Source organism: Muscardinus avellanarius (assembly GCF_963383645.1).
Source record: "Muscardinus avellanarius genome assembly, chromosome: 5".
NCBI classification, from domain to species: Eukaryota; Metazoa; Chordata; class Mammalia; order Rodentia; family Gliridae; genus Muscardinus; species Muscardinus avellanarius.
In genome coordinates, this window is record NC_137790.1 from 61,726,722 (window position 1) to 61,754,056 (window position 27,335).

The 27,335-nt window shown below is 40.4% G+C and overlaps 1 protein-coding gene across 3 annotated transcripts in view; it reads left to right on the plus strand.

Moving 5' to 3' along the window:
- PHLDB2 (pleckstrin homology like domain family B member 2) overlaps nucleotides 1-27,335 on the plus strand; it is a gene marked incomplete at both ends in the record, with an annotated part of 135,671 nt that overhangs the window by 51,755 nt on the left and 56,581 nt on the right. For all 3 annotated transcript variants that reach the window (XM_080696141.1, XM_080696142.1, XM_080696140.1), the window contains one exon: nucleotides 23,426-23,809. In XM_080696141.1, coding sequence (XP_080552267.1) covers nucleotides 23,426-23,809 — 384 coding nt within the window. The remainder of the gene's footprint in view (nucleotides 1-23,425; nucleotides 23,810-27,335) is intronic.

Below are 27,335 nucleotides of genomic sequence, written 5' to 3' on the forward strand. Positions count from 1 at the left end.
GGTTCTATCCATGCTCTACCGGCGTGGCTGGAACTGGCATCCGTCGCCACCATTAGACACCCGGGTCTAATGGCCGGATGTCAGCAAGCTGTGCCCAGCACCCTGACAACTGTCGGCACATGCCGCTGTGCATGTACCCCTAGTGCCTGTCTGTGGGCCCTAAATTCCCAAGAGAAGTTTAGCTGAATAAGCCCGGTTCCGCCCTAGCTGAATAAACCCAGAACCCTTGTTAGATGAGGAGAGGGCTCTGGATGGAATCCTGGCAAGAGTCTGCTACATTTCGCGTCCCCAGCTTCAAACTTTGTTCCTTCTAAAGTAAGCCCAATGTTAAAGCACATTTTAAGTTACCAATCTTTCCCTTTTTCTACTTCTTTGGAGAGGGATTTCTGATATTATCTGTGAACTTCATTTCCTTCCAAAAGTACAAGGCATCTCTGCTAGGATCGAGTAAAGGCACAACTAGTTAATCTCTGCTCAGATGGAATATTACTCAACTTTTGAGCAGCTACAGAAAACATCCTACAGAAAAACTAGAAAACCGGGAGATCCATGCAATTACTCACCCTTCCGTAGATGATATCTCATAGATGATATCTCGGTGGAAAATGATATCTCGGTGGGACCTCCAAAATGAAACGGGGGTTTCTTGCGAGAAAAACCCCGGCGAGTTCTTGTCTACGGTGTGCGAAGAATGACACCGGCAGACCTCAGGAAGGGGAGTAAAAGGTTTATTGGAAGCATCAGGGAATGGGGCAAGGGTGGCTGAACACCCCCAAAGGGGCTGGAACTCTGGGTCCAGCAGCTGCCTTCAGAACAATACTTGAGAGTAGTCCAAGCCGAATTGCCTTCAAGTGCAGGCTGCTTTCTTCCAGAGTCTGCACGATCTGCCAGAGGGAAATAGAGAAAAGTGGCCGAACACCCCATAGGGGCGGTCGGAACTCCGGGGTCCAGTAGCTGCCTTCAGGGTCACTACCCACCCCCATTTTCTCTTCCCCCCTCCCACCAATGGTTGTCCAGGTTAACCATGTCTTATTCATAATTTTACACATGTTCCCTCATTAATCAAGATCGGCCTTTCTCCTCTCCTATCTTTCCATTAAAACTTAGCTAGTATTTCCCCTCTAATATCTGGAGTCCCACTGGTATCCTTTGTGTTTTCTAGTTTGGGCATATTAGAGGAAACATGTGTATCTTCTCCTTCTGTGCTTGGCTGATCTCACTTAACATGATGTTCTCCAGGGCTTTCCATCTTCTTGCAAATGATATAATTTTGTTCTTCTTTATGGCTGAATAGAATTCCATTGTGTGTATTTCCCACAGTTTTTCTATCCATTCATCTGTTGATGGAGATCTGGGTTGGTTCCATATTTTGGCTATTACAAATTGTGCTGCTATGAACATAGGTATGCATATGTTGCTGTAGTTCTCTGAATTCAAACCCTTTGGAAATATACCCAGGAGTGGTATAGCTGGATCATATGATGGATCTATTCCCACATTTCTTAGGAATCTCCACACAGATCTCCATAGTGGCTGAACTAGTTTGCACTCCCACCAACAGTGTAAAAGAGTTCCTCTTTCCCCACATCCTCGCCAGCATTTGTTGTTGTTTGATTTCTTTATGCTTGCTACTCTGACTGGGGTTAGATGGAATCTCAGTGTAGTTTTGATTTGCATCTCCCTGATGGCCAGTGATGAAGAACATCTTTTCATGTATCTATTAGCCCTTTGTATCTCATCTTTTGTGAAGTGTCTATTTAGTTCATTTGCCCATTTCTTGATTGGGTTGTTTGTTTTGCTAGTGTAGAGTCTTTTGAACTCTTTGTATACTCTGGATATTAGCCCCCTATCAGAATGGTGGCTGGTAAAGATCCTTTCCCATTCTGTAGGCTTCCTCTTTAGGTTATTGATAGTTTCCTTTGATGAGAAGAAACTTTTTAGTTTGATGTTATCCCACTTGTTTATTCTTGCTTTAATTTCCTGAGCTTTGGAGGTTTTGTTGAGAAAGTTACTGCCTGTGCCAATATGTTGTAGTGTTGAACCTATGTTCTCCTCTACTAACTTCACAGTCTCAGGTCTAATTTCTAAGTCTTTATCCATCTTGAGTTGATTCCTGTGTTAGGTGAGATATAGGGGTTTAGATTCATCTTTTTTCAAATGGATAGCCAGTTCTCCCAGCAGCACTTCTTGAAAAGGCTGTCTTTTCTCCAGCGGATGTGTTTGGCCCCTTTGTCAAAGATTAATTGACTAAAGATGTGTGGGTTTGTTTCTGTATCTTCTATTCTAATCCACTGGTCAGTATATCTGTTTTTGTGCCGGTACCATGCTGTTTTTACTACTATTGCTCTATAGTATAGCTTGAAGTCTGGGATTGTAATGCCTCCTGCGTGTTTCTTGTTATTGAGAATTGCTTTGGCTATTCTAGGTCTTTTCTTTCTCCATATGAAGTTCATGATTGATTTTTCTAGGTCTCTGAAGAATGTCACTGGTATTTTAATGGGAATTGCATTGAACCTATAGATCAGTTTTGGCAGAATGGCCATTTTGATGATATTTATTCTGCCTATCCATGAGCACGGGATATCTTTCCATCTTCCAAGGTCTTCTTCTATTTCTTTCTTTAATGTTTTATAGTTTTTGTTGTAGAGGTCTTTTACATCTTGGGTTAGGTTTATTCCTAGGTATTTTATTGGTTTTGAGGTTATAGTGAATGGAATTGTTGTTCTTGTTTTTTTCATTGTGGATTCGTTGTTGGCATAAAGAAAGGCCACTGATTTCTTTAGGTTGATTTTGTAACCTGCGACTTTGCTGAATTTGTCAGTCAGCTCCAGAAGTCTTTTGGTTGAGTTCTTTGGGTCTTCCAGATAAAGGATCATGTCATCTGCAAATAAGGATAATTTTACTTCCTCTCTTCCTATGTGGATTCCTTTGATTTCCTTCTCTTGTCTGACTGCTGCAGCAAGAGTCTCAAGGACTATATTGAACAGGAGTGGTGATAGTGGGCATCCTTGTCTTGTTCCTGACTGTAGCGGAAATTCTTGCAGTTTTTCCCCATTCAATATAATGTTGGCTTTGTGTTTGCAGTATATTGCCTTGATGATGTTGAAGTACTTTCCTTCTATCCCAATTTTTTGCAGTGTTTTTAACATAAATGGGTGTTGGATTTTGTCGAATGCTTTTTCAGCATCTATTGCTATGATGATGTGGTTTTTGTTCTTGGTTCTATTTATGTAGTGAATAACATGTATTGATTTGCGTATGTTGAACCAGCCTTGTTTTTCTGGGATGAAACCGACTTGGTCATGGTGTATTATTCTCTTGATATAGTTTTGAATGCATATAGCTAGTATTTTGTTTAGAATTTTTGCATCTATGTTCATTAAGGATATTGGTCTGTAGTTTTCCTTTCTTGAGGTATCTTTATTTGGTTTGGGGATTAATGTGATACTGGCCTCATAGAAGGAATTTGGAAGAGTTCCATCTCTTTCAATTTCCCGGAACATGTTATGAAGTATTGGTATTAGTTGTTCACTGAAGGTTTTGTAGAATTCAGCTGGGAACCCATCTGGGCCTGGGCTTTTCTTTGGTGGAAGAATTTTTATTGCCATTTCTATTTCTTTGGTTGTTATTGGTTGGTTTAGGCTTGCTATGTCCTCTTGGTTGAGTGTAGGAAGGTTAACTGTGCTTAGAAATCTATCAATTTCATCCAGGTTTTCAAGTCTATTGGAGTATAAATTTTTAAAGTAGTTTCTGATAATATTTTGAATTTCTTCACTATCTGTGGTGATATCTCCTTTTTCATTTCTAATTTTGATAATTTGAGTTGATTCTCTTTTTCTTTTGGTTAGGTTGGCCAGGGGTTTATCAATTCTATTAATCTTTTCAAAGAACCAACTTTTTGTTTTATTGATTCTTTGAATTCTTTTTTTGTTCTCTATTTCATTTATTTCTGCTCTAATTTTGATGATTTCTTGTCTTCTGCTGGCTTTGGGAATAGACTGTTGCAGAATTTCTAGATCCTTGAGTTGTGTCATTAGGTTCTTTACTTGGTGGTTCTCCGTCCTTTTTATGTGGGCACTCAATGCAATAAACTTTCCTCTTAGTACTGCCTTCATGGTGTCCCATAGGTTTTGGTAGGTTGTGTCTCTGTTTTCGTTTGTTTCCATAAATTTCTTTATTTCTTCCCTAATTTCTGCTCTTACCTATTCGTCATTCAATAGTGTTTCATTCATTCTCCATGAATTTGAATACTTTCTTTCGAGTTTCCTGTTGTTGATTTCTACTTTTATTCCGTTGTGGTCTGAAAAGATGCATGGAATTATATTACATTTTTTGAATTTGCTGGTATTTTCTTTGTGTCCCAGGATGTGATCTAGTTTGGAGAAGGTTCCATGGGCTGCTGAGAAGAAAGTGTATTCTGTAGTTCCTGGTTGAAATACTCTGAAGACGTCTATTAGGTCCATTTGGTTTATGGTTTCCTTTAGTTCTAAAGCGTCTTTACTCATCTTTTGCCTTGAAGATTGATCCAGTGGTGTGAGAGGCGTATTAAAGTCTCCCAGAATTATTGTATTTGGGTCTACTTGGGATCTTATGTCCAGAAGGGTTTGTTTTACAAATGTGGTTGCACCCATATTTGGGGCATAAATATTTATTATCATTATATCTTCTTGGTGTATTGTTCCTTTTAATAAAAGGAAGTGCCCTGATTTGTCTCTTTTGATGTGTTTTAGTTTAAAGTCTGTTTTGTTGGATATCAGGGTCGCTACCCCTGCTCTTTTTTGGTCACTGGTGGCATGGTATATCTTTTTCCATCCTTTCACGTTCAGCCTGTGAATGTCTTTGGCTGTGAGGTGAGTTTTTTGCAGACAGCATATATTTGGATTATGTTTCCTAATCCACATTGCCAGTGTATGTCTTTTCATTGGTGAGTTAAGTCCTTTGACATTAAGAGATATTATTGAAATATGATTTTTGTTTTCTGCCATTTTGTGTTCTGTCTACTCTTGGGTGGTGTGATCTTTCTTCTTTACTTAAATGGCCCACTTATTAACTTCCTCTCTTCTCTGATTCTGAAGTCTGCTTCTTTTTTCTTCCTTATGGTTTATTTCTTTAAGAATTTTCTCTAGTGTTGGCTTTGAATTCATGAATTTTTTGAGATTCTGTTTATCCTGAAAGACTTTGGTTTCCCCATTGATCTTGAATAGTAGTTTTGCTGGATAGATGAGCCTTGGTTGGAAGTTATTTTCTTCCAGGGTCTGAATCACGTCGTACCAGTCTCTCCTAGCATTCCTGACCTGGGTTGTATAGTCTGGGGTGATTCTTATTGTTTTGCCTCTATATGTCACCCGTCCTTTTGTTCTCACTGCTTTTAAGATTCCTTCCTTGGCCTCTATGTTGGTCAATTTGGTTATTATGTGGCGTGGAGTGGTTTTTCTTTGGTCCTGTCTCAGTGGAGTTCTGTATGCCTCCTGGACTTGAAGATTCAAGTCTCTTTCCATATTTGGAAAATTCTCTGAGATTATTTCCTTGAAGATATTACAGATGCCCTTGGTCTGTACCTCTATCCCTTCCTCAATGCCTATTATCCGTAAATTAGGGCGCTTCATATTATCCCATAATTGCTGGATGTTTAGGTTTTGTTGCTGTAAAGATTTCTGTATATCGCTGACTGTGTTTTTGGTTTGGGATGTACTGTCTTCTAATATTGATATTCTGTTTTCCATTTCATCTAATCTTCCAGAATTTCTTTCTATTGCTGTCTTCATTTCACTTATTGCCTCTTTCATTTCATTCCAGACCTCTTTCTGATTCTTTTTTAGTGTTTCTAATTCACTTTTAACCTCCTCTATACTTGTTTTAAATCCTTTCATCATATTGAACATCAAGATTCTGAACTCCCCTTATTGCATTTCTAGTAGGTCAGTATTCGTGATTTTTGCTGTCTCTTCATAATTCCTGGTTCTCATATTTATAGCGTTCTCTGTCCTGTTTTTCTGATTTCTACCCATCGTTCGTGAGTAATGTGCTTAGTCAAATTTTAATATTAGGAGTTTAGGGGTATCGGCTAGTCAGCAGAGCCTTTCCAGTGTTGAGGGCGGGTGATGTGTGAGGAGCTGGGGTGATTGGTAAAGGAGTCGGATTAGGTAGAGGATATGTTTAGGTTGAGAAATACTTTAAGTATGATAAGGTAATAACTTGCTAGGAATGAGAGAGAGTTAACTACTAGGACTCTTGTCGTTAGTAGAGTAATTATGGATATAAGAAATACTTTGAGTATTAAACCAGGAGGTATATTATGGGGAAAAGTTTTGGGGGAGAAAAGTATGTAGGCTAGTGTGGGAAGGTTTGTAAATAGGGGTGATGGAAGGAGCAGACAGACATAAAAAAAAAGAATCCACACAAGATACCAAGACTATTATGTAATCCAAGAAAAAGGAAGGAAAACCAATCAAAGGAGGAGAATGAAAAAAAAAGGAAGGAAAGAGGAAGAAAGAGGAAAAAAGAACAAGAATAAAATAAAAGTAACTAGCAGCTGTGTGAAATAAAAAAATAAGGCAAACTATCCAATGTGTGTATATATATATATAAAACAACAAGTTAAAGTAAAAGAAGTGTGGGTTAAAATAAAAAAAATAAAACAGCAATAACCATACCAGAACAAAAGCACTGTAAAAGCAAAATAAAACAAAACATCCACATTAAAAGTAAAACAAACAGTCCTCCTTATTTACGCATATGGGGTCAGGTCCATATAATATGTGCGTATCTGATTGCTTTGGTAGCTTTCAGAATACCATCCAATGTCTCTTAGTTTTCTTTGTACTCTATTTTTATCTTCTTAGGTCACTCTGGGTGTTTGGACACCTTTCTCTCCTTTAGCTGCTTTAGTTTTATGTGTCCGGATGTCTGGTTTCACTGTTATTTGATTCTGTACAATTCACAGGTTCTGCGAAATTCTAACCTGTGGTCAGCACCTCTGCACTCACCACCCTAGACTCCAGTCTGTGCTTCCCTACAGCAGGGGTGGAGAATGACCAAAGTATAATTGGAACCTCCCCCTGAGGTCCTGTGCAGATATTGTGGCCCAATGGATTTTCCTGTGTCTCTGGAAATTCCAGCTGGGCTAGCCGGTGTGGTCCTAAGATGTACCCTGGGCAAATGGATGCTGGTTCCTGGATGCCCACACTTACTGCCAGAGCTCTGCCTATTCCGAGAGTGCAGGCTGGGTGCACTGCTAATACTGGACCCAAGGGTGAATGGATGCAGCTGTCTATTGCTGCTGGTATGCTCTTCCAAGGTGTATTGAGCTGTGTTCTCGCTTAGAACTAAGCATCTGGCTACCAGGAAGGTGGGAACACCCAGCGGTGGGCCAGGGGTGCAGGGTAGGTGCTCAAGGGTCCAGTGCGCAGTGTCCAGCAATGGTCTCTGCCTCCCGCGGGACGTAGAAGCTGGGGGTGCCCCAAGGAGATTTCCGGGTCACACAGGGCTTTCGCAGCCTGGAAGGCAGGCTCTGGCAAGGTGGCAGGGGCTAGACACACAAGCAGGCTCCAATTTAGGGGTGGCAGTGGCACAGGCACTGACTACTAGCAGGGGACTGTGGCACAGACAAGGTGCGCGAGGAGAGTGCTCGGTTCTGAGGCTTGGCCCCGTGCTGGGGGGTTGGGGCTGCGCACATGCTAGGACCCCAACTTACCAGGGCGCCCTCAGGTACCTGACTTGGTGCAGGATTCCGTGGGAGTCTTTATGCAGTTGTGATCCGGTTGCTGGTGAGCACACAGAATTCTGATGTGGGTGCTGCTCGTTGTTTAAGATGCGGTCCTAAGTCCGTTTTTAGTCCCGGATTATCTTGCCGCGGTAATATCGGGCAGGCAGCTCCTCGGGCAGCTGCAAAAGCAGCCCGCCGATCGGCGTTCCAATCAGCGTTCCGATTGTATCTGCAGCAGGTCCGTGTCCGATCTTTGTTCTTCTTCTTCAAGTTCAGGGTTCCGCCGAGGTACCTGGATGTGTTTTGGTTCCTGGTATGTATTTATTTTGTTGATTAAGACACTGCTTTCTAAGTATTTGAACTTTATTTGCTTCAGCTACTAAGAAGTGCTGTGTCCCTCAGTCGCCATTTTGAAAAAAAAAAAAAAAACTAGACTAAGTCTTAATCTGAATTCTTTCTGTGGCATCTTAGCTCTCAGTTCTCTACCATCCCATTCCTTTTTTTCTCTTCCATGACTTAGTGGGATGGTGTATAGGATCTAGCTCAGAAATATAATGCAAGCCACAAATGTGAGCCACATATGTAATTTTAAATTTTCGTATATCAAGAAAATCAAATGTATCACTCTGTCATTATTATGTATAATTACATTGCACTAATAAAATTCTAAAGACTAAAAAAAGAGCAACAGATGACATTAAGAATAAAATAATGAGCAGTGCAAGATTTATTAATGATATCATGTGCTGCCTAAATAAGCGATCCATAGCTGGGTGTGGATGTGTGCCTGTAATCCTAGTACTTGGGAGGCTAAGACTGAAGTATCTTATGTTCAAGGACAGCCTCAGGAATTTAGTGAGGATCTCGGGAACCTAATGAGACCTTGTTTCCAAATAAGAAACAAAAATGGCCTGGGGATATAGCTTGGAGGTAGAATGCTGAGTTCAATTCCCAGCACAACAAAATAAATAAATAAATAAATAAATAAATAAATAAACAAACAAACAAACAAACTATTCTGTGTCAAAGTAATCAGCCTTCCATTTCATCTGTTGCTCTTTTTGAGTCTTTAGTAATTATACATTATAATGAGATTCAAAGTGTTACATTTGCTTTTCTTGATGTAAGCAATCAAGAGTAAATCTATACGTATATAAGTAAAAGTATATCTATAACCACTAGATATTATAAATAATATTATCTATGATCAGCTCGCTTTGGGTCATAGAACAAAGCGAGGATTTTCTGAATTTCTTGAACAGCAAATTGCTTGCATTTATGTAGATGTTCGCTAAATATTAAAGGAATTAATCGTTAGCAGATGAGAACTGCCAATTGTCCTCAGTTAAGTGAAACTAAAAAAGTTGTCACTCTTTTATCACCCTTTTCTATTAGAGAAATGAATGGGCAGAACAGGTACAAGAAGAGAAAGTTAGCATTCACGAATAATTTAATGACTTCACCTTGGAGAAACACAGAGCTGAGGTCTTACTGTAATTCTAGATTGTTGCAGCCGATGACAATGGCTATTAAAAGCAGACTCTACATGAGTGCAAACCCTTGGTTCTCATTACAGTGGCAGTACAAGCTATTGCCTCTTGATGGTGCCACACATTTAAAAATGGCTGTTTGAGGTGAGGGAATGGTGTTCTGAATCAGCATGGTCTCACTCTCAGGCAGATACTGAGGACAGCAGCAGCTCAGACTAAAAGGAGGCTCTGAAGGCCACCATGTCGGTCATGGAAGAACTTCCTTACTTCCTTTTTTTGTGTGATGCTAGGGATTGAACCCAGGGCATTCTGTCTTCAAGACATACCCTCAACCCCATCTTCTTCATTTATAATCTCTGTGATCCTCACCTTTTTATGTTTATTTTATTTTATTTTATTTGGTGGTACTGGGGTTCCTGGAAGTCCTCCTACCTCAGGGCTATACTCCGAGACCTATTTTTTTTTTTTTAAACAGAGTCTCTTAGAACTTGCGGGATCCTCCTGTCTCCGCCTCCCAAGAGCAGGGATTACAAGCGTGCGCCACCATGCCCGGCTTTATTCTTTATTTTGAAACAGGGTCTCACTGAGTTGCAAAGGGCCCCACTAAATAGCTGAGGCTGTTCGCGAACCACGATCCTCCTGTCTCAGCCTCCTAAATGCTGAGATTACAAGCGTGCGCCACCACGCCCGGCTCAGACCTATTTTATTTTTTATATTGAAATATTCTCACTAACTTGTGAAGGGTCTAACTATACTGCTGAGGCCGACTTTGATCCTGTGATCTTCCTCCTCAGCCTTCCCAGTAATTTCTGGGATTAAATGCCTGTACCACGACACCCGGTTTGAGCAGCCTTTCTATAATTATTTTCCTTGAATAATAGGTTTCAGTGACTCTGCTGGCTGATTCAATAATGTGAATTTTTCTACCCCAATTCTAGAAAAGCTTATGAAAATGCTTGCCACGGACAATATTTTTAAAGTTTGAGACTGATTTTTCAAAAAGAAAAAGAATCCCAAGCAAGTGTTGCAATAAAGCATGTTCATTAGTTTCTCAGTGGAAAACATTTGTTTCAGCTATTTCAATTAAGACTTATTAGAAGATACTTTATTTGAGACATTAAACTCTTTTCGGGGGGAGGTACAGGCTTGAACCTGGGGGAATTCTACCTCTGATCTACACCCTCAACCCAATTTATGGATTTATTTGAAACACGGTTTTTACTAAGTTCCTGAGGGTCTTCCTGAATTGCTGAGGCTGATCTGGAACCTACAATCCCCCTGTCTCAGCCTCCTGACTACTAGGATTAAAGGTGTGTGCCACCATGACCATCAAAATATTGAGCAGTTTTTAAAGATAACTGGAAATTCACATGCAGTTGGCTATTAGAAATAACTCAGAGAACTCCTGTGTGTCTTTTACTCAGTTTCCCCCAATGGTAAGGTCTCACAAACTACAGTACAACATCACAGCCATGATCTGACATTGATGCCGTCAAGATACAGAGCAGTTCCTACACCACAAGTGCCCCCATGATTGCCTTTGCAGCCACACCCACTTCCTTCCCCCTTTAACTTGTAGTAATCGTGAATCTGTTCTCCTTTAGTGTAATTCTGTCATCTCAAGAGTATTTCATGAATGTAACCGTGTAGTCTGTAGCCCCTGGGTTTGGCTTTTTTCACCCAGCCTTGTTCTCTGGAGATGCAGCCAGCTGTTGCAGGTGGCTTTGCCTCCTTCCTCTCTAAGCCTGGATATACAAAGCAAAAATAAAGTTCAGAGACCATGATCCTGTCTTCTTCCTTGGGCCCTCTGTCCCTAGCTCACCCGCCTTCCTCCTTGTAGAGTCCTCTTCTGTTTGCCTTAGACATAATGTACAAGTTTGTAGTTGAACTTAGTGGGAAGAATAGGATCAAGTGGGTCTATTCCATTTTCCCAGAAACCGAGTCAGTGAGATCAACTTTTTAAATTAGAACATTGGAGTATTTTGCTTTGAGGAAGTCTAATTCATTGCAGGGGGGAATGTTTCTGTGGGTCATGGTCTGTTGAAACATTTTGGTTTGGGGAATTGATGTTTCTCATTCAAAATCACTAAAATCCCATCCCAGCTTTGGGGCTGTAATTTGGATTTTAAGAAAAGACAGAACCTTAAGAAAACTGTCAGTAGAAATGAAAGAAACAAATTTCTTGTATATTTACTATTCTTTCCTTCTGGTAATACAATAGTGTTTGCACTTTGGAATGTCTTCTTGTCCATCAGGTCGCAAAGACCAAGCAAAGATTACAATTTGACAAATTATCCTGGGAGAAAAGAAAATTCAATTGCTTTCTTAACATTCTAAAATTTAGAAAGAAGACATACCATTTTAAAATTTGCATTGTAGTCATAAAACTGTGTAGCATGTTTTAAAATTTTTAACACATACTATTTTCATGTGATATATCTCTCATAGTCACATTGCTGTACTTTCATTTGGTATGTGACAGTCCAAATATATTCATTCTCTCCTCTCTCTCTCTCTCTCTCTCTCTCTCTCTCTCTCTCTCTCTCTCTCTCTCAAATTCACACACACACACACACACACACACACACACACACACACGTCTCTCCTATACTTTAACTAACTTCTTTATGCAGTAAAGTCTTCTGTATTTTTTTCAAATAGGATAGATTTTCAAATGACAAGATTTTGCTGAAAGTTCTTTTTAAGGGGGAGTGGCACTGGGAATGGAACCGAGGGGCATTCTATCTCCGAGCTACACTCCCAGCCCTATTTTTTTATTCTTTATTTTGAAACAGAATCTCACTAAATTGCAGAGGGTCTAAGTAGCTGAGGCTGGCTGCAAACTGTGATCCTCCTGTTTCAGCCTCCCAAGTACTGGGATTACAAGCATGCGCTATCATGCCCCGCTTACTGAAGATTTTGATAACGTGCCTGCACTGATTTTGATTGAACAAATATATAATTTTCTAATGATATTTTAATCTACTGTACTTTATAAACTATGACCTTTCAGAAGGAACAAACAAAAAGATCTGGAACTTGGTTAAGCCAAAGTTGACAGTACATTAGACTTTTGTTGTGTTTTCTTAAATGGAGTAACAGCATTTTTTTTTTTTAACAGAGGGAGTTCGGGTACCTTGTAGATGTTCTTCTGAAATGCTGTCCATATAAGAGTAAGAACATATGGCATGGCATTTCATAGATGCTACATGGAAATGACAGTTATATGGATCACATGATTTCCTTTCTTATTTATAGCCACCACTTCAGCGGGAAGATGTGCATTTCCCCCTTAAAATGCTATAGAATCATTCATAATGGGTATTTTCTTTCAAATGACATCTTTGAAGGTTAACTTGATTGTGTCTAGCAAAATGAAGATAATAACGAGGTAGAAAATTAAACCAAGAAAACACGATTGGAGTCAAAATCAATAGGATTGATTAAATAAAGTTATATTACCTTAAGACATGTTTGATGTAAATGAAAATTTAAAACAAATATATATTCGATGTTTTACATAATATTATATTATAATATAATATAAAATACATTAATAATCAAATATTTATTAAATATTTTAATAATTAAATATATAACTATTTCATATTCATATCTATTTCTTAAGGTACAAGTGCCTTCTAAAATAGGAACACAGATAGAAATAGTAATAGCTAGAAGCAAGAGGGTTTGAGGGAGATGTTGCCACACAGGTGAGTAATAGTGAAACAGTTCGGTGTGTCAGGAACTGATTTATGAGACGAGGTTAAAGGAGCTGAATGTCTTTGTTGGAATATGAGTAACGGTAGGAAATGACGAGTTCCCGATCCTTGTATGACGCTGCATTCATTAGGGCAGGGCGCTCACGCCCTCTGACGTTTAAGGTGGAAGCAGGGATGGTGTGGATAGAAACCTGACTGGCTTTTCTGTCAAGGACCAAGTGTGCACACTGGCTGGGAAAACAGATATTTTGGAGGATAGTTCTTTTTAGAGGTTACTTCACCAGATTTAATGTGCTGTGGGGAGTATATGTTGCTGTGTATTCGTGGAGATAGACTCCTTGACAGTGAGAGGCTGAAAAGTTTCCTTCCTCCCCAAGTTACTATGGCAACAGAAAAGAGATCTTACCGATTCTATAGTAACTCTAGTTATCTTCTGATTTGTATGTGAATAAACTGAAACACAGGAAAGGCTAAATACCTGGCCTAAGGCCACATAGGTAGTTACAGAACAAGATTTCAGACTCCAGACACTCTGTGGCTCCAGAGTTCATGCTCGGTGGCACATCAAAGAAAGGAGGACCAGATAGAAGTGGAGGGGGGGGGACAGCTAGGAAGCTTGAGCAGGCCTTTATCTCCTTGGGCAGTGTGTTTGCTTATTTTAGTGCATTTAGTGCATTTTAGTGCATTTAGTGTATTGGAGAAATGTGTACTGAAAATCACTCCCACAAAGCCATTGCACTTTGATTTGTCACATGCATCCCTTTCCAGCTAAGCCTTACTGATGGGGTACACACAAATGTGCTATTCAAACTAGGGTAACCAAATAAAGTGGTGTGTGTAGGGGTTACTGGGGATTGAGCCCAGGGACATTCCACCTCCAAACCATACCGCAGCCTGTGTGTGTGTGTGTGTGTGTGTGTGTGTGTGTGTGTGTGTGATTTTGAGCCACCCAGGGGCATGCTACCTCTGCACTCCCCCTACCCCACCAAGCCCTATGTTATTATTTTTTTTTAATTTTTTATTGGTGCACTGTATTCATACATCAAAGTGGGATACAATAAAACTTTTGTAGACATACATGCACACATCGCCCAGTCAGCCCCCACCCGATCCCCACCCCATTCCCTCCCCATCCCTCCTTCCCATGCTTGGCTTAGTGGTTGACATCTAGTATTATAGCAATTTATCCAAAATTAAAAATGACAATCTCACATAACAGTTTCATTTGTCTGATAAAAAGCTTTTGATAACTTAAAGATAACATTTCAATATTTCTTTTTGCTTTCTTTCTTACCAGAGAATATTTTTTTAGGTGAAACTATCATATATTTATATATTTGTTTTTCAGAAAAAAATATGGAATATGGACTCTAGATACCCAAAACCATCTCGAAAAAGAACAAAGCTAGAAGATATATATTTTCTGATTTCAAACCATATAAAGCTACAATAATTGAAACAGTGTAGTACTGTTCTACAGGCAGATATATAAACCATTGGAGTTAAATACAAGCCTAGAGATACATTCTTCCATATATTGTCAAGTTATTTTTGACAAGGTTTCCACGAACATTTGGTGGAGGAAATAATTATCTTTTAACTAAGTATTATTGAAAAATAATAATTACATGAAAAGAATAAAATTGGACCCTTACCTAATCCCATATACAAATATTAACTCAAAATAGATAAAAGACCTAAATATAAATCTTAAGACTATAAACTTTTAGAAGAAAATCTGGGTCATAAAACCTCACAACACTGAAATTGGCAGTGATTTCTTGGATATGATTTCAATGGCACAGGCAACAGAAGGGTATACAAACTCCCTAAAAAATAAAATATTGTATATCCAAAGAAAATGTAAACAGAGTTAAAAGTTACTGATAGAATGGGATAAAATATTTCCAAATGCTATATCTGAAGGTATATTAATATTCCAACTAGAAATCCTAAAAATTAACAACAATAAAAGCAAACAATACAATTTAGAAATAGGTATAAGACTAACATAAATACTGAATCTCCACAGATAACTAATCTTAGTTGTCTGTTGGATGGAAAATCTTGTTTCTCTGGTTCTGGTGTGTGTTACCTATTTCTTCTTTGTAGTTAATCGCTTTGAGTATTTTCTCTAGTGCTGGTTTTGAAGACATAAATTCCTTCACTTTCTGTTTGTCATGGAAGCTTCTTATATAGAAAGTTTTGTTGGGTAGGAAATTTTTGGCTGGAAGTGTTTTCTTTCAGAGTTTGGAATATGTTACTCCAAGCCCTTCTGGCTCTCATAACTTGGTTTGGGAAGTCTGGAGTGATTCTAATTGGTTTGCCTCCGAATGTCACTTGGTTCTTTGTTTTTGTTGCCTTTAAGATTCTCTGCTTGGCTTCCACATTGGTCATTTTGACAATTATGTGGCGTGGGGATCCTCTTCTCCTATCCTGTCTAAAGGGAGTTCTATAAGTTTCCTGGACCTGTGTATTAACCTCTTGCTCTATGTTTGGAAAATTTTCTGCTATTACTTCCTTGAAGAGATTGTTGATCCCTTTGGTTTCACCTTCTTTTCCCTCCTCTATTCCAATTATTCTTAGGTTAGCTCTCTTAAACTGGGCCCATATTTCTTCAATGTCAGATTCCTGCTGTCAGATATTTTTTCCTAGATTAGAAACTATGCGTTCATTTTTTTTTTTTTTTTTTTGGTGGTACTGGGGTTCCTGGAAGCCCTTCTACCTCCAGGCTACACTCCCAGACCTATTTTATATTTTTGAAACAGGGTCTCTTACGCCAGGGCGGCTGGCTTCGAACCTGCGCGATCCTCCTGTCTCCGCCTCCCAAGCGCGGGGATTACAAGCGTGCACCACCACACCAGGCCTATGCATTCATTTTTGGATTGCTCATCTTCTAAGAGCGAGATTCTATTCTCCATGTGGTCTAATCAGTTGTTTGTACTTTGAATTGAGGACTTTACTTCATTAATTGCATCCTTTATCTCTTTTTGGCTCTCTCTGAATTCTTTTTGAAACACCTCTATTATTTCTACAGTTATTTTCCTGATTTGATCTTCTAGAAATCTCTGAATTTCTGTTTTATTGGGTTCTGATGTTGTGGGGTTGTGGGCATTCATTGCTCCATTGTTATTCCACTTTCCCATGATTTCGGAAGTTTGTGCCTTCTCTGGGTTCTTCCCTTGGGTCACTACAACTTCACTTAAGGTGCTCTGGATCTCGAGTCTGTGGTATCTCAGACCCCACTACTCCTTTACTGGGTTGTATCGCAGAGTCTCAGACCCTGGGAGTCAATAGAGGCTGCTTTAGACCATGGGGGGGTGCCAGGTTGCACGTTCTCCTATGGTGTGATATCTCTGCCACCTCCACTCCCACACTGGGTCAAGTCCCTCGGAGTCAGTACTGGGATTTCTCCTCTGGGGCCCACAATTTGACTCACTATTGTTGAGTATGCAGATGGAGCTGTAGTGGACTTGGTGAATTCGCTGCTGCTGCCGCCGGTGGCAATATGGCGCTGCTGCCACGCCCTCGGCCGTGACTCTGGCGTATTTCTTCTCTGGTTTTGAGCTCTGCTCTGAGTGCCTGCAGCGTGTGCTGAGCCCAGCCACTGGGAGCTTTAGATGCTCCCTGTGCCGAAAAATCTGCCAAATCCCGCCAGGCTGATCCGCAGCGGCTCACCTCGGCTCGCTGCCCGCCACTCCTCTCTGGAGCCTGGTGGACTGTTGAGTGTGTTGGTCTGTAGCTGTAGCCATCCGGTGAACTCGCTGTTGCCGCCGGCAGTAAGGCGCTGCTGCCGCGTCCTCGGGTGTGAGGCCAGCGTATCTCCTCTGTGGCTCTGAGCTCCATTCTGAGACCCCCCTCCTCTCTGGGGCTGGTGATTTTTTTGTTTCTCTGGTGATGGTGTTTTCTGGCTATGAAAGGCGCTGATTTTGTGGTAATAGAGATTGGTTGTTAGCGGGGCTCTTAAGCCCCGCTTTTCTTGGTCGCCATCTTCCCAGAACTCTATGTTATTTTTTACTTTGTAACAGACTCTCACTAAGTTGAGGAGGGCTTTGCTAAGTTTCTGACATTGGTCCCCATTCTGCAACCATCCTTTTTCAGCCTCCTACATACTGGAATTACAGGTGTGTACCACTGCACCTGTTGAATAAAGTACTTTCTTGACCACAAACCTGAAGGTTGACCTCTCAGACAGTCTATAAGAGAAAACATTATTATTATTATTATTATTATTATTATCATTATTATTATTATACTGGGGATGAAACCTAGGGGCATTCTACCTCTGAGCCACAGCTTCAGCCCTATTTTTTATTCTTTTTCTTTTTCTTTCTTTTTTTTTTGTGGTACTGGGGAAGGAACCTAGGGGCATTCTATCTCTGAGTCAAACCCCAGTCCTATTTTTAATTTTGAAACAGGGTCTCACTGAGTTGCAAATGGCCTCACTAGATAGCTGAGGCTGTTCTCGAACTACAACTCTGTCTCGGGCTCCCGAATGCTGAGACAGCATTACAAATGTGTGCCACCATGCTCAGCTAAGAGAAAACATTTTAAGGTAGACATTAAACTGACCTCCTTGAAGATAGTTTGTAAAACCAAGCAATAAACATTCCTTATATTTATATACAGATTCTTAATTAGATTTGTCCTAAATTGTTGAAGACAATACTCAGGTAATATTTGGGTAAATGTGTATAGGTCAATTACAAGGTAAAGGCACTGTCTTCACATGCTGTTTCACTTCTAATACCCCCTCGCAGACTCAAGAGTTCCCCAAACAAACCACAGATTGGATACTTCACTATCAAGACTTGCAGAACTCACTGGAAGCTAGTACAGTCACACTTAAAGTTTATTACAAAGAAAGGATACAAGTAAATATCAGCCAAAGGAAGAGGTGCAGGGCAGAGTCCAGAGGGCCCTAAAGGTGACTCTCCTGTCGTCCTTGCCTGTGGAGTCAGGATGCTTTACTTTACCAGTACTGGGAATTGGAATGTGCACACATACCAGAGAAACTTGCCCAAGTTTTAGTGTCCAGTTTTTATTAGAACTTCGAGTAGGAATGATTGACTGATTGATTGCCCTTGTGGTTGATCTCAATATCCAGGTCAACTGATATCCAGTGACCCAGGTTGCCACACTAAATCACATGGTTGGTCTTTATGAAGTGGCTGACCCCCCCACCCCATGCCTCATGATTACCAGGTGCGGCCAACCTTGCCTTAAACAAAGACACTCCAATTCACTATGACGTAGATTACCTTCAAAAAGCCAATGTCAAAGGCCAGGTCTCTCTTTTGATGAAGCCATTCTTTACAATACCACAATAACTGGGGTTTCTTTAGTGGGCTACTTGAGTCCCTCCTCTCAAAGTTTTGAGCCAGTTGTCTGCCTAAAATTAGGCACAGTTTATCTATAATAATGGGTTTCTGAAATGTATTAATAACACATATCATATATAATATAACAAAATATAATATATCATATAATATAAATATATATATCTATGTTGTTTAAATATATATATATATATATATATATATAGGCTCAAAACTATATGTGTGTGTGTGTGTGTGTGTGTGTGTGTGTGTGTGTGTGTGTATATATATATAATCAGATAAAGGAGGTTTGGGCAACATAGACCTTTTTCTCCCTTATATTCCATGGTCGCCATGGGTTGATGGAACCTCTGCTACACATCTCCTCTCTGGAGACCCAGGTTAAGGAGCCAGCATGAGGTGGAGGGGCAGTTGGTCATGGCAAAGCAAGGCACTTGCTGAGTCTGCAGGAGTGACACTCACTGCCTCTCACATTTCATTGGCCACTGCAAGTCTGAGGAACCTTTTCTAGTTTGGGGACTGAGACAGGAAGAGCCATTTTGTTCTATGTCCAGAAAGAGGAAATTATAATAGCCCCAGTAACTACATAAAGGGATTTATCTCTAAACGCAAATACACCCATATAAAAAATTTATAGCATTGTTTCTTTTTCCTTCTGCCTCTTCTACCTAATTGAGACATCAACGTGTGTCTGTGGAGTCGCGGGAATTCTGTGTACTCGCTCTCAAGCTCTTCTTCTCATTCTGCCCTTGTGTGAAGTCCAGGGTTCCTGACTTTTGTTACTCACTGAATCTATTCCAAAAGTTATTTGGAGCTGTTGAATTTCTCAAGTCCTGATATAAAGTGGAAGACTATAGGTCCATATCTATGCAGGAACCTCATCTTCTTCTCAGAGAACTTCTGATTTCTGGGCACCATGGTGGTCCTCGGGTCTGTGAACCTTCTTCTGTGGCTTCTTGATGGACTTTCCCTGCCTACCCATTTTTCAGCACATCAGACTCATCTTTGAGGATGCAACTCAAATTTGGTTTTGGTACTTTTTGTGTTTGCTTACCTCTATGTAAATCCATAGGTTTTCTGTAAGTCTCCGCTATCATTGTTTCTGTAACTGATGACTAATTTGTGCTTCCTGGTTAGAATTTGACAGTGGATATACTATTTGTTTATTTGGTTGGTTGGTTTTGGTCTTTGTATCCCCAGTACATTTCTGGGAAGCTAGTAACTTAATAAATCTTTGTCAAATTGAAAATTATGGAGATATTATTGAATCTCTAGGGTTAACAGAAAAGTAAAGCTATCCTTATCAATCACAACAGGTGTGAGTGAGGTGTGCATGTATGCCCCTACCATCTTGTACCCCATTAAGATGTATGACTACAATGCACCAATAAAAGTTTTTTAAAAAGAGAAATTAAATCTCCTTTTGGATAAATCATATCTAACCATTAAAAGTTGACCCTTTTGTTATATGCAATAAATGGCAACATATTTAATTATAACAAAAGGGTTTAACACAGATTTCACTTGTGCTTAGTTATTAGCAGTTGATTTGGGGCATCACTTATTTATGCAGTGGCAGTGTACTGCCTGTCCTATGGCCCTACGTGCTGGTGCTGGTGTTGGTTTCAAGGGCTTGGATGGCTCTAGGAGATGGATGTCACCCCTACAGAGGGCTATGGAATCCCACTGGGGCAATGTCAGACACATTCCTCTGAAAAAGAAAGAAAGGTCAAAAAATTTATTTCTGGGGTTTTTTGTTTGGTTGGTTTTGTTTTGAGTACTGGGGATGGAACCCAGGGGCATCCTACCTCTGAGCTACACCCTCCCATCCTATTTTTTAGCCTTGTAATCCCAGCAACAGGGAGGCAAAGACTAGAGGATCATGGTTTGCGGGGGGGGGGGGGGGGGCAGTCTCAGCTACTTAGCAAGGCCCTTTGCAACTCAGTGATACTCTGTTTCAAAAACAAAACAAAAAAAAATGTATTTTTGGCATGCAACTTTTTTTTTAATCTGTAAGAGAGAAAAAAATTGTCAACTGATTTTTTCCAGGTATATTTTCTAACATCGTATGTTTCCTAAAAAGCTTCTTTTGCTGTATATGAGATACGGAGATAGAAGGAATAGGAAATCAGGGAGAAAAAAATGTATTTAAAATAATTTGGTTCAAAGTGGCCTGCTGTTAAATCTTTTGCACCGGTGTTTTGGACCATTCAGGTATTTAGGCTTTATACGCTTGGCTTTCAAAAGAGTGGTAGATTGCTGATTTGGAAAACTGGGTAGGACTTGGAGGTCCCAAAATGGAAGGGGCAGCTTGTTGACTTTGCAGATTGCCTGCGAAAGCTTCACAGGAAATTGACTTTTAGGTAGGAGGCTGTGCATCTCAGGTCCCGGACTCATCCAAGTCTCCACTTGACGTTCTAGCATAATTATTCATAGTGCCCTCTTAGATTCTCAGGGAGCCCTGGTCTAGAACAGTTGCCCTGGTTTTGACGTTATGCAGGGTAGAGAATGTGGGTGTGATGATGAATAGGAAGAAACGAGATGCTGGAGTGCAGAGTTGAAGGGAGAATAATCCTGTGAGGGTAACTTCTGTTTTTCCTTAAAAGGCTTCTTGAAGTGCTTTCTGAAATGCCTTGCAGACCTTCTTCTGACGTACTTCTCAACATCAGTTTATTTTTCTTTGGGGTAGCTCTTATGGGGCCCGTGTGTCTCGACACAGCCTGGATTTCTTTTAGACTCGTGGGCGGCGTGCTGCATGTGTGTGTGTGATTCAAACCTGGACAGACTGGCTGTGAATGGGGTGATAAGAATAGAGAGAGACACATACCAGCAGACCAAACTTCCTGTTACAAGCCTTTGAATACCGCATTTCACTGTCTGAAATAGCATTCATCATAAGGCCAGGATCATTTATTCCCTCTGGAGTTAAGCAATCGCACTGGCAGCAAAAGAAACTATTTTGGGAAGGAGATGTGGGAGGAATTTTGCTATGTGTTCCAGTCAAGGCAGAAGCACCTTTCATGCTTTTGAAGATAGCAGTACTCATTGGAGCCCTGGTCAATGAAAACTGACAACTTTAGGTAATCCTGATGTATCCATTGCTAAGGCTAGTGTATACATGTGATGACCTATGAAGATGACCAGAGGCTGAGTTTAAGTGCTTCAACTTAATTACCAAAATACTGAAAGGGAACTTTTCTTTGGAGAGTAGCCTCTAACACAGATGCTGTGGAGAAAGGGCGAGATACAAATTGTTGTCCCCGTCCCTCACCTCACCCTGCAGGTTGTTTTTGCATATCCCCAAGTAGACTTTTCTTTACTGTTAGAGATCTTGAAAATAAAGCAGTGAATGCTGTGTCCCCCTACTCCCTCCCCATAAAGCTGAGGTGGGTAGGGCTTGGCAGCTGGTGGCAGCTGCAGAGATAAATAAGCCCCAGGACTCCTGGATGGACAAACTGCAAAAGAGCTGGGGCCGAGAATGTGTGGTGATGAGCGCCCGCCCTGGGAAGAGGCCGCAAGGACGGAGCTGCAGCTGGACTCCCCAAGCTCAGCCAGTGGAAGGGAGGTGGGAGTTTATGGGAACTAGTCTAAGAGCCTTTTGAACAAGCTTTTGTCCCTTGGGGGGTACTCTAAAGTATAGATAAAAGTCATATCTTAAAGGACTCCAAGCTTGTCATCTAATTAATATGCTTGATGGAAACCAGGGAGTTATGTTGGTTTGTTCCTATTGACTTTTCTGATTATTACTACCTCAGCTAATAAAGAACTTACTGTCTCTGAAATTTGCCTTTGTAAGTTAGCTGCAATCGGCATGAAAATGGCAGCCCAGTGCTTCTTGATATTTTTCTATTTTTTCTTCTTTGATATTTTCTGTTCAGTAGTTGGGAAAGTAGTTTTCTATGGAGGGCTGTTGAAATCTCTTCAATTTGGTCACTGTAATCCTAACGGCTGGTCTTTGTTTTGGGTTCTTTGTTTTCACTTTGGCATTGGAATTCATATGAAGGGTAAAGACGTTGAGGTTCTCTACCCCAAGAAAGGCTGTCTAGTTTTATGAGCATTTTGTAAATGATTTACTGTTGCTCACAAATGTGTAGTTCATTTACTTTAAGTTAAAAAGCATCAACGTCCACCTGTTTTGCATAGAGTCTGGTGAGGGGCCAGTTAGTGGAACCACTGGAGACAGCAGTGATTTATATATTGATTCCTTTAAAACAAATGAGCTATCATTTTATTTTCTAACTGAATGAATCAAATGTTTAATGACTCCACATTTTAGCTTCACTGGCATGTTTTTGTCTGAACTTGACATGAAAGTGTTTTTATTTTAATTCAACATTGGTATTTTAAAAATAATTTTAATTATTCACATGAGAAACTAATGGAAAAGACCTTTACAAGGTGACAAGGCATAAAAATGCTTTTAAATTTTTGAAGCATTTCCAGAAAATAAAATGATGACATAAATATGTCTTTTAAATTAAAAGATTCTTTAAGTATCTATTTTCTCAGTGTGTCTAACAGTGAATGTGATTTCTATAGGAACTGAGAGAATGAATTTTAAGCATGAATGTTAAGTCTATAATGAAGAAAGAGCTAAATAGTTTTGAAGGTAGATAAGTAGAAGGTGAAAAAATAAGATGGATAGGAAATGGAGATTTTAAAAAATCTTTTGGCTGGGCGTGGTGGCGCATGCTTGTAATCCCAGTATTTGGGACACTGAAACAGGAGGATCACGTTTAAGGACAGCCTCAGCCACTTAGTAAGGTCCTTTGCAACTCAATGAGCCCTTGTTTCAAAATAAAGAATAAAAAATAGGGCTGGGGGTATAAGCTTGGAAGTAGAATACCTCAGTAGCCCCCCCAAAAAAGTAGAAAAAAATCTTTTGGAGTATGAAATAATTATTACTGAGTTCTGAAATGTGTTAGGGTTGATACTGGGATAAAGAGATAAAAGGGGACAGGCAGAATTGAATTTAGCAGGAAAATCAGGCATTGCAAAGTTTCATCTGGATCCTGAAGTTCATACTTGAAGGAGAGTGGACAGTTATCACCAGCTAGTGTCTGTGGGGTTGGTCTGTGGAATGAACCTACCAGCCTCTTCGGTCTTTGTATTTGGAGCTGTCTCTGTCCTCACAGACTCACTGACCTTGCCTTTCTCTCTGTGCTGCAGGAAAGACAGCGCTTGGAGACCATCCTCAGTCTCTGTGCAGAGTACACAAAGCCCGACAGTTGCTTGTCTACGGGCACCACTGTGGCAGATGTGCAGAAAATCAACAAGGAGCTTGAGAAGCTGCAGCTCTCTGATGAGGAGTCAGTGTTTGATGAAGCCCTGGTGTGTTCAGATGCAAGATACAGGTGCCACCGGAAGGGCTCTCTCCACGATGCAGACCTGGGGGCCTTCGGGAGCCTCAGTCAGAGCAGCGCCAGCTTCCTTCCCCCCAGGAGCATCAGGAACGATGAACTGCTCAGAGACCTCGCCAGGACTCCCCCTCCAACCGCTTCTGCCTTTCTGAAAGCTTCCAGCGAGTCCTCTTACCTAAGCATCCTACCAAAGGTAATGCCAAGAACAACGACCAGGACTTAGAGCCAAGGGCTATGCATGGGCTTTGGCCTGGCATTTTAATTTCTAATTAAAATTTTAAAATTTAACAGTAATCTTCCTGAATGTTTTAAGTGAAGAACCTGTTTAAGAGGTAGTCAGCTGAACAAGGTGAAGAAAATCAAGGTGTTCACTGTTAAGTCACAATTTGCACTGTAAGACAGATAGTGCAATGGCGGCACACACCTGTAATCCCAGTACTTGGGAGGCTGAGACAGGAGGATTGCAAGTTGGAGGAGAGCCTCAGGAACAAGAGGACAGCCTCAGTTTGAGAGTCTCAGCGACCTTCAAGAGACTTTGTTTAAAAACAAAAGAGAGAAAGGGCTGGAGGTATAGCTTGGAGGTAGAATGCTCCTGAGTTCAGTCCCCAGCACCACACATGCATACACACACACACACACACACACACACACACACACACACACACACGGTGGTAGTAGTAGTACAAAAGAAGTTTCTCTTCTCCCTGTCCCCTCCCAATTGTACAGATGAGTGGAAAGCACAGTTAAAAGTCTTACCTACCCTCCTAATATTTTCTATGTATATATATATATATTTTGTGTGCATTTTCTATGGTATATGTTAGAGGCATAGACACACATATGTACACACAATGCTATACACTTTCTCCCTCATTAAATACCTTGGGCATCTTTGCATATTAGTACACACATCTCTGTCCCATTCTTTTTAATGGCTCAACAGATTTCTGTTGTTTGAAGGTATCATGTAAGTTGTTTCCTGTTTTTTTTTTTTTTTTTTGCTAATAAGATCTATATGCAGCTAACATTGTAAGATATATATTTTTGTATATTTGTGCAAATATATCTATAGAATAAGTGAAGGATGTATGCTGATCCATTGGGAAAGACATTATGGTGTTAAGGTTTGGCAGTAGGTTATCACATAGACCATTATTTAGGGGGAGTCTCTGTATTCTTTCTTTATATTTGTTTGACTGAAACAAGATTAGTTTTTATGTTATTATTTTTGTGGTACCACAGATTGAACCCAGAGATGTTCTACCACTGAGCTACACCCCCAGTCCTATTTAATTTTTATTTTGAAACACGGCCTCGCTATGTTACCAATGCGACCCTCATACCTGTGATCCCCCTCTCACTAAATTGCCTAGGCTGGCCTCAAACGTCCAATCCTTCTGCTTAAGCCTCCTGGGTAGCTGGGTCTACAAACATGTGACAGAACCAGGCTTGCAACAAAACTTTGATACTGAATATTCCTTATCTGTTGCCTATCACATACATGAGGACTCTGCACCATTAAATACAAGGTGGGCACCGGTTGCTTCTTTCTTCTAATGGCTACGTTTGCCCTCCTAATTCTCAGTGGTGGGAAATTCTGAACAGGACATCTGTCTCCATTGCTAGAAAGTTGAAACTGTTAGAACCTGGGGCAGGAGGAGGAAGGAAATGTGGAGGAACCAAAAGTTGCTTCTTGTTCAGGCAAAGTCAGAGACACCTCTGAAAGTATGGAATGCTCTTATCTGCTGGGCTTCCTTAGAAAGCCTGGACTTCCTTTACATTTTAATTTTCTTTTGCACACTTCTTCCTTGGATGGAGATCTGCACAATTTGGGACAAATTTAATGTTGAGCTGTGGGTACTGTCTCTGAAGAGCTTTGGGATACAGGTTTTCTACTGGAGAAGTCTTTAGCAAGAAAGCTGTTGAGGTGTAAACAAGCAGACCCTGGCAGATGTTTTTAATTGTTCAAATATACTTCCATGGAATAGGAGGCCTCTGGAGCTTAGAGCAGAACCCACTGTGACAGGAGTCAAAAGATGAGCAGTGTGTAGGGACAGAGAACCTTGGGGCACCTTAGGTCACCGTGCTACCCCTTAGAGGGCGAGTGAGAGGCTGTCGGGTCTTAGGGAATGAGTTTTAACTTACTACTTTTCAAAAACAGGTATATATTAACTCAAGAAAAACAATGGAAGACTCAGAAAACACCTGACCAGCCAGGCACCATGGCACAGGCCTGTAATCCCAGGGTTTGGGAGACTGAGATAGTAGGATCACAGGTTTGAGGCCAGCCTCAGCAATTGAGCAAGGTTAGCAAGATCCCATTTCAAAATAACAAACAAACAAACAAACAAACAAGCAAATGGGCTGGGAGTATAGCTTGGGGGTAGAATGCCTGAGTTCAATCCTCAGGACAAAAAACTCCTAACCGTTTGTTTTGGATGTTCTTCCTCTTCCCAGTAATCTGCTCACTGGATTATTTGCTTAAAAAGTATAAAATTTGTTATTAGTCAGTTTAGGGATAAATGGAAAAAAGAGAAATGTGAAAACAGTCTAACTAAGCAAAGATTTTAATGCTCCATAGGAAATCTGAGATTTTCCAGTCTGGAATTTACCTAACACAAATGCATATGACCTTGGAAATATGCTCATGTTAATGGGCCTTTGTGAATCTGTCTACTACCGTCTGAGGTGAAAGCTGAACGGAGTAGCTCCTGCCTCAAGTTTCTGAGTAATTTGTCTATAGTGGAAAGCCCTGCACCTCTACCTCTACCCCTTTGGTAATCCCAAAGGAGGATTTTAAGAAGAAAAATCCTCCTTAAAGCAGGAGGGCTTTAAGAAGAAATCTGCTTAAAAAAAAAAAAAGAAAGAAAGAAAAGAAAAGGAAAGAAAAGAGGGTCTGGTGGAAAGTGTCTTGTTCATACCCTCTCTCCCTTTCCTCAAGGTGGATCAAAGTACCTCAAAGATGGCATATTTGAGGATGTATATACATGTATTATGTGCTAAAACATGTCACTAGATCAGTAGATTTCTATCCATTACTGTAAATATAAAAATAATGTCCCAGAGAAATTGAAATGAAAGGCATTATGTTTAAAAATGTCACATTCTGCCGGACGTGGTGGCGCACGCTTGTAATCCCCGTGTTTGGGAGGCAGAGACAGGAAGATGGCGCAGGTTCGAAGCCCCTTGCTGGCTTAAGAGACCCTGTCTCCAGATAAAAATATAAAATAGGTCTGGAAGTGTAGTCCATAGGTAGAAGGGTTTTCAGGAACCCCAGTACCACACACACACACAAATAGTCACATTCTCTGTACCATAAAACAAAGTGTTCAGTGACTGCCACACGCTTGTTTTTTCATTTGGTTAATTAATAAGATGATAATATTTTCACCACATTCTATTACAAAACACTCAGTTTTAGAGTACCTCTTGGTATTGTTTAAGAAACTCAAGGTTTCTAAAAGCTTTGAGATCTGCAGATACCTATAATTTCCACTATTATCTTCACTCCCCCTACTTACCCATAACATTCATAGTGTGGCAGATTTTTCAGTTGTTTTGTCTTTTCTTAATGCTTTGCTTCCACCTGTGAGAGAGATATTTTTAAACCAGGTTGGAAGTAGAAACCTAATATGTAATGTTGACCCAACAGGATACTGGCCTTCATGGGCTTTCCTGCTGGGATTACTGTCAGTGATTCTGGAATGCCATTCACTGTG